At 35.8% G+C, this 15,480-nt stretch overlaps 1 protein-coding gene across 1 annotated transcript; it reads left to right on the top strand.

The window, feature by feature from the left end:
* The first annotated feature begins 1,245 nt into the window (after nucleotides 1–1,245).
* On the top strand, nucleotides 1,246–2,290 carry LOC110297041 (taste receptor type 2 member 102-like). Its single transcript, XM_021165838.1, is given in 2 exon segments — nucleotides 1,246–1,416; nucleotides 1,418–2,290. Coding segments are annotated over 2 exon segments (1,044 nt in total).
* Nucleotides 2,291–15,480: the final 13,190 nt, after the last annotated feature.

Here is a 15,480-nt window from a genome sequence, read left to right as displayed (position 1 = left end):
CTAGTTTCTAAACCTCTTCAAGGTCTCACCAAATATAATGAAACTAACAAAATAGCAACTAAAAAATGAAATAATGTTACTAATTTGCCCACTACAAATCATACTAGATGTTACCTAATATTTCTGGAAAATTCCTCCAGCCCTGCATAAAAGGGGCTACAGGCTCCTATAGTGGTCGCCAATTTAATGAGTCATGAATACTGTATGTTGGTAGTTTCTACAGAATAAATGCTTTTGCTTTTGCATATCATTTGAGTCTGGGGTCTCTAGGACCCTAACACTAAGAGTGTCCCTTTTACCTCCCCAACTGCAAATAACTATCTGTTCTGTGCTTATATTTCAAGTTCCTTGATATATATGACTAAGTCCATGGAAAATGGAGAGCAAGGATGATACCAGTATATTGATGGTAAGTATCTTATTGCTCTGAAAATCACTCGATCAAATATATATGACCAATAAAATATAGACCTTTAAAAGTCATGAATTATGTTTTTATTAAAGAAAATATTTTCTCATGTAGCAACATAATTATACATTTACAGAAGTAAATAAAATAAAATAAAATAAAATAAAATAAAATAGTGCTTCAAGTACATTGTTGACATGAATATTAAATTAGCCACTTTCCTTAAATCAATTTATTTTCACAATATTTCTGATTCTCAAAAGAGAGAGAATTGAGGAGAGAGGGACAGAGGGAAAGGCAGAGGGAGAGGTCCTGACTTTTCAGAGGAATACCTCTTTCTTGCTTTGATTGCAATATTCTACTCAAAGTGTGAAAAATATGGGACCTGAGCTCTAGGAAAAACAGAAGTCTTGTGATACAACACAAACCATTCTTTGCATGCTTTCTAAGTCCTTAATGACAAGGTTGTAGAGCAGAAGTCTTCAGTTAGTTTCATTTTTGTAATTTTGTAACCTATAGCCTCACAATGCAAACTGGCCCAACCAAATTTCCTTAAACCTATACAGGCAGAACATGCAAAACAGCGGACAAGTTGTATCTTGATTAGCATATCTGCATTGTGAGTTTGCATTTATTTCTTAAATCATCTGATTAATATTTAGGATATGGTAAGGGCAAACACTTACTTGCTAAGACTCACCAGAGAATTACAGGGAAAAAATTACTTAAGAAAATATGTCAATTAAATGCCAAACAGGAAATGTTCAACTTAATATGTTTTCAGAGACTTCAAAAGGAGCAGAACAAAGAGAAGAAAAAATTTAACTGCACAGTGAATGGGCCACTTGGTCACCCAGTGACAGGCAATGCTGTTATATGCCAAGCTTTCTATGAACATGGAATCTGTCCTTCACAACTTTGCCACTGTAGTAATATATGTGGAATTTATTTTTGGGAATCTGAGCAATGGATTCATAGTGTTGTCAAACTTCTTGGACTGGGTCATTAAAAAAAAAGCTTTCTTTAATAGATAAAATTCTTCTTACATTGGCAATTTCAAGAATCACTCTCATCTGGGAAATATATGCTTGGTTTAAAATTTTATATGATCCATCTTCCTTTTTAATTGGAATAGAATTTCAAATTATTTATTTTAGCTGGATCCTTTCTAGTCACTTCAGCCTCTGGCTTGCCACAACTCTCAGCATCTTTTATTTACTCAGAATAGCTAACTGCTCCTGGCAGATCTTTCTCTATTTGAAATGGAGACTTAAACAACTGATTGTGGGGATGTTGCTGGGAAGCTTGGTGTTCTTGCTTGGATATCTGATGCAAAGGATGCTTGAAGAGAGGTTCTATCAATATGGAAGAAACACAAGTGTGAATACCATGAGCAATGACTTTGCAATGTGGACGGAGCTGATCTTTTTCAACATGGCTATGTTCTCTGTAATACCATTTACATTGGCTTTGATTTCTTTTCTCCTGCTAATCTTCTCTTTGTGGAAACATCTCCAGAAGATGCAGCTCATTTCCAGAAGACACAGAGACCCTAGCACCAAGGCCCACAGGAATGCCTTGAGAATTATGATCTCCTTCCTCTTGCTCTATACTATGCATTTCCTGTCTTTTCTTATATCATGGATTGCTCAAAAGCATCAGAGTGAACTGGCTGATATTATTGGTATGATAACTGAACTCATGTATCCTTCAGCCCACTCATTTATCCTGATTCTAGGAAATTCTAAATTAAAGCGGACTTCTCTTTGTATGCTGAGGCATTTGAGATGTAGGCTGAAAGGAGAGAATATCACAACTGCATATAGCAACCAAGTAACTAGCTTTTGTGTATTCTGTGTTGCAAACAAATCCATGAGGTAGTTGTTCAAGGATTTCTTCCTTGACTTATTGTATCATGAAAGTCATATGGGGGAGTCTGAAAGAGCTATCTTCTGTAAGCAAGGTTTGTATACAGTAGTGGGGCTGGGACACCAACCCAAGCACAAAACCTTCTAGCTATAACCTATCCTGGCTGCAAGATATGCTGGAACAATGGTGGCTTAGAAATTGTGGGACTGGCAAAGCAATAGCTAGTCTAACTTGAGGCCCATTCCACAACAGGAAGCTCATGCCAACTCTGCCTGGATGGCCAGGAACCAAAATCTTGATGGCCCAAAGACCTATGGTAAACTGAACACTACTGGAAAAAGAAAGACTCATGTTAATGATCTATCAAATATATCCTAATGATATTCTGATAGACTCATATATCAGTCCCTGTTCTAATCATCATCACTGGGACTCCTTCCCAGCACCTGATGGGAGCAGATAGAGATCTACATCCAAATAGTAAGTGTATCTTGGGGAACTCCACTTAAGAATAGAAGGAACAATTATGAGAGCCAGAGTGATCCAGCAGGAGAACACAGATCACAGAATCAACTAAGCAGCATGCATAGAGGTTAATGGAGACTGAAGTGGCAATCACAGAGCCTGCATGGGTCTACACTAAGTCCTCTGTGTATGTATTGTGGTTGTTTAGCTTAGTAATTTTGTTGGATTCCTAACAATGTGGATAAGGAAGTCTTTGACATTTATGCCCGCTCTTGGGCATATCCCCATTCTGGGTTGCCTTAACCAGCCTTGATATAAAGATTTCTGCCTAGTCCCTTTTGATGTTGTTACCTCATGTCCTGCTGGTATCTTGGGAGATCTGCTGTCTTCAGAAGGGAAAGAGAGGAGCAGTATATTTGGGGGAGCACTTATATGGGGAGTGGGAATATAGGAGGAGTAGAAGAAGGTAGGCTGTGGTTGAGAAGCAGTGTATTAGAGAATACATTTCTAAAACAGAGGGAAAGAAAGCTTCTTTACACAAAATATGCAACCCTTGAAGAAGATATTATTTATCTACTTTTCAAGTCATTAAAAAGCCATGATGATGATGGTTATTATGATTTTCATGTGTAATACAGACGTTTTGAAATCGTGAAAGAAATCATTAATAGATTCAATTATCTTTTTTTAAAGTAACAGGGAGTAATTTTAACAAAAGTAATCATGCGTTACCACTTAGTTGTTAACTACAAACCTCTGACTTTAGACTCTCAATGACCCGTATTAAACTAACTGGTTGGGAATTTGAAGTAATTAATTATTTGAGTGTACCATGAGAATGTGATTGCTGGGTGAATTAAGGAAATCTGGAGCAGTTCTTTAAAATTTAAATCATTAAATATTGATTTTTTAATAAAATACTGATAATGATAGCTTGTGAATAGAAAATAAATAAAATTAAATTTTTAATTGAATTAAAAAGGCTAATGTAGTTAACTAAAATATAACCATGACTTTTCTTTTTAATGATACTTTACATGTATATAACTGTGCATTTTACTGCATGAGGATCTAAGATCAACAATTGATATATGGGACCTCATGAAAATGAAAAGCTTCAGTAAAGGCAAAGGATACCATGAATAGGACAATTCAGCAACCTAGGGACTGGGAAAAACTTCACTAATCCTACATCTTATAGAGGGATAATATCCAAAATATATCAAGAAGTCAAGAAATTAACTTCCAAGAAATCAAATAACCCAATTTAAAAATGGGGTACATAGCTAAACAGAGGTTATTCTCAACAGAGGAATCTCCAATGGCCAAGAAGCACTTTAAAGAAATGTTCAAAGTCCTTCATCATCAGGAAATGCAAATCCAAACTATCCTGGGATTCCACCTGAAACCTTTTAGAATGGCTAAGCTCAAAAACTCACGTGATAGCACATGCTGGTGAGGATGTAGAGAAATAGCTGAACTGTAAATAAAATAATTAATGAAATTACTAGTAATGATAGTTTGTGGATGATAACTAAATTAAAATTAAATTTTAATTAAATTAAAAAGTCTAATGTAATTAACTACAATATAACCATGACATTTTTTAAAGAAGTGTCATATTTTATTAGGTTGCACTTTTGTATCCATGAGTCTCACCTTTAGTTACCTTATTACTTTTCTTTTCCTTTTTTTGCAACTTTTGCTAGTCATTTCATTCAACTACACTTTAAGTGCTATTCCCCTTTCTGGCTTCCCCTCTGTAAAGCCCCACCCCACCACCCTTCAAACCCTACCCCGCCCCCCACCTCCATGAAGGAGCTCACCTACCCACCCACCAACCCACTTCTGCCTCAGTGCCCCAGCACTCCCCTATGCTGGGGCATCCAGCCATTACAGAACTAAGGGCCTCCTTGTCCATTGATCCTAGACAAGGCAGTTCGCTGCTACAAATGCAGTTGGATCCATGGGTCCCTCCATGTATATTCTTTGGTTGGTGGTTTAGTCCCTGGGAGCTTTGGGGGGAGTGGGTTGGTTGATATTGTTGTTCTTCCTATGGAGTTGCAAACCCCTTCAGGTCCTCCAGTCCTTCCCCTGTTTCCTCCATCGGGGTCCCTGTGCACAGTCCAATGGTTGTCTGCAAGCATCCACATCTGTATCAGTAAGGCTCTGAGAGAGCCTCCTAGAGGAAAGCAACTCTAGACTCCTGTAAGCAAGCACCTTTTGGCATCAGCAACAGTGTGTTTGGTGTCTGCAAATGGGATGGATCCGTGGGTGGGCTAGTCTCTGGATGGCCTTTCCCTCAGTCTCAGTTCCACTCTGTCCCTGCACTTCCTTCAGACAGGAGCAATTCTTTTTATTATTTTTTGAGAAATTATTTTTAAATGATACATGTATAACTGCATATTTTACTCCATGGGGATTTAAATAAAGAGAAAGTTATACTTTGTAGCAATTTTTTTTTACACATTTTAGTTAAAATTTGATTATGCAGTGATTCAACTAGGGGATCCTAGCACAAGTATCCTTTGAAATGGGTCATTTCACCACTCCTATGTTCATCCAACTACTTGTTTCCTTTCATCAACTAAGGAAACTTCTTGGTTCATAGTTCTTCAGTACATAGGTATGTGGATATTCAGTAACAGAAAATGATGACATCTAAAGCTTCTCGAACTCTGCACTACAGCGTGATTTGTTTAGTTTTGTTGAATAGTTCATTCTTTTTGTTTTGTTTGTGTCATTTTGTTCTTGTTCCTGTAAAGTATTGGTGAGCAGAATTCTTGAGTACTATTTGATATCTTGCTTTTATCAAAATAATTTGACCTTTATTGCACAGATTTCCAATTCTTAGCCATTATAAAAAAATACTGTTATTAGTGATTGTGTCAGTATCATTTTCTTATTCAGGGTTTATAATCTCATGTTTTATTAATCTATGCATTACTTGATTAGTTTCATTATTTTGCATTAATTATCTAGCTTGAACTGTTTATGGTAAGGTCTGAGAAATCTCCTTATATCAGATATACTTTTTTAAAGATTTATTTATTTATTTATTTATTTATTTTATGCATAGGAGTACAGCATCACTCTCTTTAGACACAGGAGAAGAGGACATCAGACCCCATTACATATGGTTGTAAGCCACCATGTGGTTGCTGGAAATTAAACTCAGGACCTCTGGAAGAGCAATCAGCGCTCTTAACTGCTGAGCCATCTCTCTAGCCTATCAGATATATTTTAGTAAATGTTGTTTTCTTACAACTTCTGACTTACCATTTCAGTTTCCTTACTGTATCTTTTTTTTTTTTTTTGGTTTTGTTTTGTTTTGTTTTGTTTTTCGAGACAGGGAATACAGATAAGAATTAATTTTTAATTTGTGTGTGTGTGCCCAGTTATGCTATGTGACTATGGGTGCACACATGTAATGCCTCACCCAGGGAAGTCAGATTACAACCTTGGTTGTCAATCTTTGTATTCTACCTTATTTAAAACAGAGGCTCCTTGTTCACAACTGGCTTTACTAGGCTATCCAGGCCATGACTTTATATGGTTTCTCATCTGTCTGCCTCCTGTTTTACTACTGGAATACAGAAAATAAGGACACATGCTACTTGATCTAGCTTTTTCAGAGATTCCTGGGATCTGACCTTGGGTCCTCATAATTGTATGGCACATGAAACATCAATTGATCCGTTTCTGAGCCAAATATTTTATTTTTGTAAGGTTGGGGAAGACCCCATTAAAATAAGTCCCCAAATAAGCATACAAACAAACAATGGGCAGTAATAAAAATATTACTCAATTTGATGCTTGGAACTTTCAGCAAAATATAAAAATTCATGTCTGTTGCAGTAAATCTCCATCGAAATGTGCCCCGGCAATGAAAACACAACACAGTTAATATGATTACATGCCGTGTGCCTAGATTGGGCAGATCTACCACTACACTACCATCTTCCACAGCTTATGAGACCCCTTAGAATTTGCGGTTTCTCCAGGCCATGTGCTTCTGCCCCACTTTTCTTCTTCTTCCTCCTCCTCTGCATCCTCTCCCTCTTCCATTTTAATGTAGTGTTAAAATTTTCTTTGTGCTAATATAAGTTTTAAACAACATGTGGTCAATAAAAGACACTAAGAAAATATAAGAACATTGTGCTTAATGGTGAAATTATATGTACAAGAAGAGCTTTGTAGAAAAATTATATGTAGTAACAAAAAGGGAATAATGAAAAAGAAATGAATAATAGGAATTATATTTCTTATTAATAATATTTCTACCTCATTAGTAATACAACATCATCCACAATTTGATTATAAAATATTCTGAGAATGTTTATCAGGATTATCCAAAATAATATTAAAACAGTCATTTGCCATCAATGACTATTTAGAATGTGAAATTTTCTAGTACTCTTTGTCATTTTAACAAGAAAAATTATAAGTAGCCTACAAAATTAGTTTTATATTTATTAAAGATTAAAGATCACTAAAGGAATATCTGAACAAATAAAAACATAAATTTTGCTGTTGAAGAGACAGAATCAATTTTTAAGGCAGATTCTTCAGTTTAGACTGTTTCCAGTGCTAGTTCACTGAAAATCACAATGAGTTCCAAAATATTTACTAAATTTCTGAAATTATAATTAGAAAACAAACATTCAAGTATTGTGTCAGGTAGGCAGCTTTTGTGTGAAAGTCATTGATGAGTGATATGCCTAATGAATCTTACAAACTGAGAGCTCTCATTTGGACTAGTCTTCCTGATCCTTTTCTCATTTAGAAAATTACAAGGTATAATAAACCATGCCTTAATTCACTGTTGATTACATTATAATAATTATTATACTTAATATAACATAGTTATAATAATAACTAACTGATATGTTAGGTTGTTTTACTTATAATTGTATCAGAAGGCTAACAAAATATACGAGAGGAGGTGAGAAAGAGTATGTTCATCTGTGTTTATGACTTGTGAACAACAACATTGTAAGTATTGACTTGAAGTACTCAGGGTTTACTAGTTCTTCAGAGAAATGAAAAGCTTGGTAAAAAGAAAAAAAATACAGAACTGCCTTTAAATTATTTCCTGACAATCAATTTTTTGTTTGTTTGTTTATATTTTTCAAGACACTGTTTTTTTATGTAGCCCTGGTTGTCCAGGAACTCACATTTTAGACAAGGCTGTCATGTAACTCAGAGGTCTGGATGTCCCTGCCTCCAAAGTTCTGGGATCAAACGTTTGCACCACCACAACCACCACCACCAATGTGCCTGTCCATCAATTTTTGTTCAGGCACATGTTTTGTACATAAAGCTAAATTACATAGAGATAGATTCTCTCCAGTATACATCTCAAAATAACTAACTTCCGTCGATAAATTGAACATCATTCAATTACTATGGTTTAAATTTCTTTATTTATTATTAATTTTTATTAGGTATTTTCTTCATTTACATTTCCAATGCTATCACAAAAGTCCCCCATACCCTGCACCCCCCCCCCCAATCTCCTATCCACCCACTCCCACTTCTTGGCCCTGGCGTTCCCCTATACTGAGGCATATAAAGTCTGCATGACCAATGGGCCTCTCTTTCCAATGATGGCTAGGCCATCTTCTGATACATGTGCAGCTAGAAACACAAGCTCTGGCAGGGGGGAGGGGGGGGTTGTTACTGGTTAGTTCATATTGTTGTTCCACCTATTGCAGACTGCTTTAGCTCCTTGGGTACTTTCTCTAGCTCCTCCATTGGGGGCCCTGTGATCCATCCAATAGCTGACTGTGAGCATCTACTTCTGTGTTTGCTAGGCCCCGGCATAGTCTCACAAGAGACAGCTATATCTGGGTCCTTTCAGCAAAATCTTGCTAGTGTATGCAATGGTGTCAGCGTTTGGAAGGTGATTATGGGATGGGTCCCCGGATATGGAAGTCTCTAGATGGTCCATCCTTTCGTCTCAGCTCCAAACTTGGTTTAAATTTTTACTGAGTAACATCGACACTTGAATACACAAATCATGTGGGAGTGTGAGAAGGTAAATGACCATAAAACTATGAAAAAGAATTAATCTTCCTTTTCATTCTAGCAACTATGAATTGAGGTTGCCTTCCAATGTTTGCTAATAAAGGCTGCACTCTGTGGCCGTATCAAAAAATAAAGGAATAAATGGTTTTTTAGATGCTTTGGGAGTAACAATGCATTTCCCAACCATACTTGTGAATTTATTTGATATTTTATTATAGTCCTCCTATTCTTGGCATTATCCAAGAAAATTCATATTTAAATATGTACCAAGAAAAAAAGAAGTTGATAGAAGTTTGGTTAGGAAAGGAATGGCTTACAATCAAAAGTATTATGCTAACTATTTTCCCTGATGTCACTCTTTATATTGCATCGTGTCAAGATATTTTCCTGGAAGTCTTTTCCACGTGCTTGAAGCATTAGTGGGATGTACTGCTTGGGTCAGAAGACTAAAGTTCAGTTGGTTTACACAGGAAAAATGAGTGTGTTAATATTGAACAATGATTAAAATGTAACATACAATGGTCAAGGAAGAAAAAGGAAATACTGTTTTCACTTCCTACACCCTTTCAGTTAATACAAGTAAAGAGAGTTTCATTTTCTCCTCTGTTGTATGTAACTGATGCTGTTAAAAATCTCTATGTCATCACAAGCCTCTATTTTACTAAGATAAAGAAACACACGATTTTCATCAAAGTACATTAGAGTAAGTCAAGTTCAGTGAGACATTGAGAACACAAAGTGGGCATAATGCCCCTACCAGCCATGAAGTTATTTACAATTGATAACTGCTGGAAAAGATAAAATCAGTTTTCTCCAAGGGAGTAAAGTACCACGCTGTATATCACCATGTTCCAAAGCAGGCCCCTCACACAGTAGCTAGCCAACACAAAACAGACTCCATGTTTTTGCTGTTCAATTTTTGTTTTATTTTATTTCAGTATTTTTCTTATTTCTTTTCTTTTCCTTTGTTTTTGTTTTAGGGTTTGGGGCTTGTGTTTTGTTTTCTGAGATAAAATATAACATGAAGTCGGGTGGGTAAGAAGATTGGGAAAATGTAGGAGATGTTGGGAAGAGGAAAGAATATATTCAAAGTATATTCTGAGAAAACACTTTTAAGAGTAAAAATTTTGAAAGGCAGTAATGCATATTCAACATTCAGTTTTTTTGTCATGTTTACTGAGTATAATTGTAAATATAATCAGAGAAAAATAATCACATTATTTAATAATGTAGAAAAAGTATTTGAACACTTGAAAGTTCTTCACAATAACAACATACAGATGACAAATGTAGGTAAATTCATAACAAATGAGAAAACTCACTGCCTTTCTTTAGCAATCAGGAGAGAAACAGGGCACTAACTCTTATCTGCATATTAGTTAATTTTTTAACCCAAGCAATAGAACAAAATAAAGAAACAGAAGGAGGTATAAAAGGAAGAAATGAAATATCATGCTTTGCAAGTCTGATCCTACCTGAAGATGGGATAAACAAATTGGTCACAGCAGCAGGATGCAAAGCAGCTTACCAAAAAATCTAGTCTTCCATAACCAAAGCCAGCCTCACCTAAAGCATCAGCAATACAATCCATTCACGCTGGCCTCCAAACTAAAACATTGATCAATAAAATTATTCAAGGAATGAAAAGAAGTCTACAATGAAAATAATTTTTAAAATTACCAGAAAAGAAACTATAGAAAACCACAGAGGATCAAATACACCTTGACCATGGGTAAACAGAATTAGCTTTGGGGGAATGGATATCTTTCCAAGAGCTATCTACATATTATTGTGATCAAAATCCCTATGACATTTTCCACAGAACTAGGATAGAAATCTTAAAACTTATATCGAACCATAAAATATCTTGAATAGCTAAGTAAATCCTGAGCACAAGTTATTATACTAGAGAAAGAGTGAGAAAGAAGATGTGGGGCAGGAGGAGGAGGAGGAGAAAGAAAAGAAGAAGACAAAGAAGATGATGAAGAAGAGGAGAAGTGAAGAGGAAGAAGACAAGAAGGAAGAGAAGAAGGAGGAGGGGGAGAAGAAAGAGGGAAGGGGAGGAAGGAGAGGAAGAAGGAAGAGGAGAGTCCACTTCTTGTAATATAGATAGATAGTCAGATCTGTGGAGTAGAATGGAGACTAGAAGAGTATCATTCTATTATTCCCTTTAAATTTCAAGTCTTCGTGCCAGTAGACGTGAAGTCTATTTCTCTGAAAATATGCATAATTTATTTGTTTTTCACTAGAATGAAACACTTTCAGAGGTTTCCTCTGTGTCCTGATTACACTATGACATGTCTGGAAACCCTGCAACAGTGATTCTCCCTGCCAAACATGGGACTTTCTATTATACAAGCAGGAGCAATAAATGGGTAGAAACTGTTTAAGTCCATGTCAGAGTTAATAGCATTGGCAGCTGTAAAGAACACCTATAATTCAGAAACTCCTAGTCTGCACTGATCCACAAGGCCTCTCTACCCAAAGATAATATTACCTGAAATTCCATTTGTAAAATTGCTGGACAGTATGGCTACACTCTGTCACTTCTGAATCATGTTTTTGGGGTGATATTTATGGATCTTTTGGAAATATCCTAAAAGTTCCTGTAATCTTCGTTGTTCTTTACCAAGACATAAATTTCAAAACCTACCCTAAGTTCTAGATCTCTGAACTGATTTATCAAAATGTGGATTGTCAGGAGCCATAATGGGACAAGCTAATAACTAGCAGGTTATCATCCTAAAGTGGCCTATGAAATTCCTGTATGTTTCCTCTAAAATAGGCTGTGGAGATAAGTTCCAAGGTATATTGTGGAATATAATTTCCCTTGGTCCAAATTAATTCAGGTAACTGAGAGTGAAACAGTAATTTACATGGAATGCTCTGTGTCTTCCTTTCCAGTGCCTACAGTATCTGACACAACCATTTAGGTCTTCTTTGGTAAATGTTATTGTATTTCTTTCATTGCAAGAGGATCCTTAGTATCTAGCTGCTCTTTTGCCATCTTAACTGAGTATCATACTACCATTCTCCTACCTCACTATCTGCAATGACTCTCTTGAAGCATCCATTTCTCACAAGTGAAGACAGGAAAAAACTCTGAATATCTTTGATGTTGATGGAAGAAGGTATCTTCTGACAAGATGGAGGCAGAATGGCAAGGATGTTTATACTATGGATAAAGTCATCCATTTTGGTTGTTGGTGTTTTTTTTTTTTTTTTTTTTTCCAGCTCTCGTGTGCACAGATGAAATAAGTCAAGTTTATTAAGCACTTATATTTATTTTTCTATAATATGAACCTCCATGCAATTTAAACTGTAATACAGCATTCAATATTAATTAGGTTCATAATGCATGTTGAACAAGAGACTAGCTTGTGTCAATAAGAACAAAATAGGAAATTTTGATGCAAACAAAAGCAACATTTATTGTTTCAAACTTCACACTTCTTTCAGCATTAATATAAAAGATCTCAGGTTTCTATTCTGCTGCCCTCTTAAACCAGTGAGAATGGCAATCATCCACACATCAACGAGGTTTAACATTAGTTGGAATTTGTGAAGCATTGTATTTGTATTACGGTAATCACCATTCTGCTTTGAACATATTTTATACTTGGGATTTTAAGTCCTCGTTTTTGGTCTTTCACCAGTGCCCACTCACATCTGTCCCAGTGAATAGCAAACTGTGTCTTAGGAGAATATTTCCTGGCCTTGGTGACATAGTTATTAAGTAAAACTGGAGTGTGAACCCAGGATGGCTATCTCTAGAATTTCTGTTACAGAAAATTGTCATTGATCTCAGTCCTGGAATTTTTGTTAATATGTAGTAAAAGAAAATCTGCTAGAGTCTGTACTTACTTGGGAAAATTTCAATATACTTTAATGTGTTATCTTAACATTAAGGAGATTCTGCCTTCATGACATTAATATCAAATGAAAGATGTAAACTGTGTAAACTAATCTTGACAGCCATGCCTTGTGCTCTGATACATTGTGTCGATGAGTTAATGCACTTGTCTGTATAGGAATGAATAGGGCAGACACATGACCCAGGATAATAGGTACAAAAATAGGAAATTGCTTGGTCTGAGATTTTCCTGAGATAAAATAGCAAGGAATGAAACTATTTGGAATTTGATAATATTGTATCCATGAACTGTATATAATTTGGGAGTAGATGATATCAGCACACTAATAAAATGGGTATTTCTGAAAAAAAAGCAACATTTATAGGTAAGTGTGGGGGTATGCTTTTGTATGTATTTGTAAATGTGTGAGCATGCATAACTTCATACACATTGAGATCTAAAACATGAATTATTTATATTATAGAGAAGTTGGGAGATAATACAAGATTGCTAGATGACAGTTTATAGCAATGTAATAGAATGACATGTGCACAACTAACATTATAGACCTAACTTCCAAGTGTTAAAAAAGAAATCTACAATTAGAAAAGACATTATTAGAAAACAATTATACTATTTCCTATAGAGAATTTTATTTAATAATGCTTTATCCAAAAACTAAAGAAATTGTTTAGACAAGAGAAAATTGCACATGAACTGATTACTTTGCATTTTAGTGCTTTAGAAATCAATGTTTCCTTCCTCTATGACAAGAAGGTCACACATAACTCCTGTGTATGACGTGCATGTTCACCAGCATTGCAATGTTTCCTTCCTCTATGACCAGAAGGTCACACATAACTCCTGTGTATGAAGTACATGTTCACCAGCATTGCAATGGAATGCTTACCAGGAAACTCATCATGTCTGAGCAAGTTTTGAAAAGAGGACAAATGAAAGGTAGCTCTTGTGTCACTGGCTGTGATTTCATGAACACACTGATTAATGTGGCCTTCATTTATGGTCAGCAAAGATCATGTTTTGTGGAAATCCCATGGCCATTTTCAAGTAGGAAAGCATCCCTGTGTGCTAATGGATGAATGTGATACAGGTATTATAAAAACAAGAATGTTTACAAAACAGTTCAAATGGATTTTTAGATATACAGCCTTCCCAGAGCTACTGCATTTCAGAGTTGAGGTTAGAGTGAAGATACATTCTCATTTGCAAGCATACAAATAAACAAATATATAGTTTTAGGGTTAAAAAGAATCATCTCCTACTTAAGCTCCCCCATAATTTGTATATATTCTTTGAACTGATTTGCTATTAAAAATTTTAAACCAGTATACACAATATGCAATAATTTTGTAAATCATGTGCTCTATTTTTAATATAGAGAGAATTATTACTAATATGGATTCATTGTTAATTTCCAGATTTATGTCTAAAAATAAATTCCAAAATGTCCTAACAAAATTGTCAAAGCTCTTGCACAGGACATGAAGAAAGCAAATATTTCATAAAGTTTGATGACTGATACAAACATCTATGTGTATTTTTTTCTTGCAAAGCTGACAGGAGCTTGTGGCCACAGTGCTTGAATGTCGAAAGGTATATGTTATTATATAACCATATTTCTTATGCATCTCTTATAGGTAGAATAATCATTATCCTGTACTCTCCAAAATTGAAGACTATTTTAAAGGATATTATGTCATCTAAAGAAATATATATATATATATATATATATATATATATATATTCACAGTTAGACATATATATATTCACAGTTAGACATTTATATAGTTATTATCATGGGTATAATTTCCAGACTCCAGGGAAGAGAGAGGCTTCCAGAAGGCACTGGCAATTGAGATAAAACCTGTAGAAAACACCTCCTGTTGTAGAGAGGCATGTCCCTCCTGTTGAGGTATGGGGCTACCCATGCATCTCAAAAATTTTAACCCAGAAATGTTCCTGTCCAAAAGAAAGACAGGAACAAAAAAATGGAACAAAAACTGAAGGGAAACTCATCCAGAGACTGGCCCACCTAAGGATCCATCCCATCTGCAGACACCAAAACCCTATTCTATCGCTGATGGCAAGAAGCACTTGCTGACAGGAGCCTGATATAGCTGTTCCCTGAGAGGTTCTACTAGCACCTGACCAATACAGAAGTATATTCTTACAGCCATCTACTGTACTGAGCCCAGAGATCCCAAAGGAAGAGTTAGGAGAAGGAATGAAGGAACTGAAGGGGATTGCAACACTGTATCAAAAAACTGAACCACCCAGAGCTCCCAGGAACTAAACCACCAACCAAAGCTTACACATTGAGGGAGCCAGGACTCCAGATACATATACATAGCAGAAAATAGCCTTATCTCACATCAATGGGAGGGGGGAGGTTTGATGCTCCAACTCAGCATACTAGAGGGGCAAGGCCATAGTGGGTGAGTGGGTGAAGTTGCACATTCATAGAGGCAAATGGGCAGAGAGGAAGAGTGAGATGGTAGGAGTGTGGATGGGTAACCAGAAAAGGAGAGATCATTCAAAATATAGATGAATAAAATGATTAATAAAAATATAAATAAATATCATTGCATTCAAATAGTCAATAGATTTCTAAGTATTTCTTTTACATTTTGTAAATATATTTGATACTTTTCTGTGTATGAGTGCTTTGTCTGCATGTATGTTCATGTACCACATGAGTGGCTGGTGCATGTGTGGATGTGAGAAACTCCATATGGGTGCTAAGAATCAAACTGAGTCCTTTTCAAGAGCAACAAATGCTCGCAATCACTGAACCAACTCCCCAGTCCCAACAGTTTCCCAAATATTTATCAA

Source organism: Mus caroli, unplaced genomic scaffold, assembly GCF_978045245.1.
Source record: "Mus caroli unplaced genomic scaffold, Mus_caroli_1 scaffold_7, whole genome shotgun sequence".
Lineage (NCBI taxonomy): Eukaryota > Metazoa > Chordata > Mammalia > Rodentia > Muridae > Mus > Mus caroli.
Note: the sequence above shows the minus strand (reverse complement) of the source record. Positions and strands in the feature narration are given on the sequence as shown.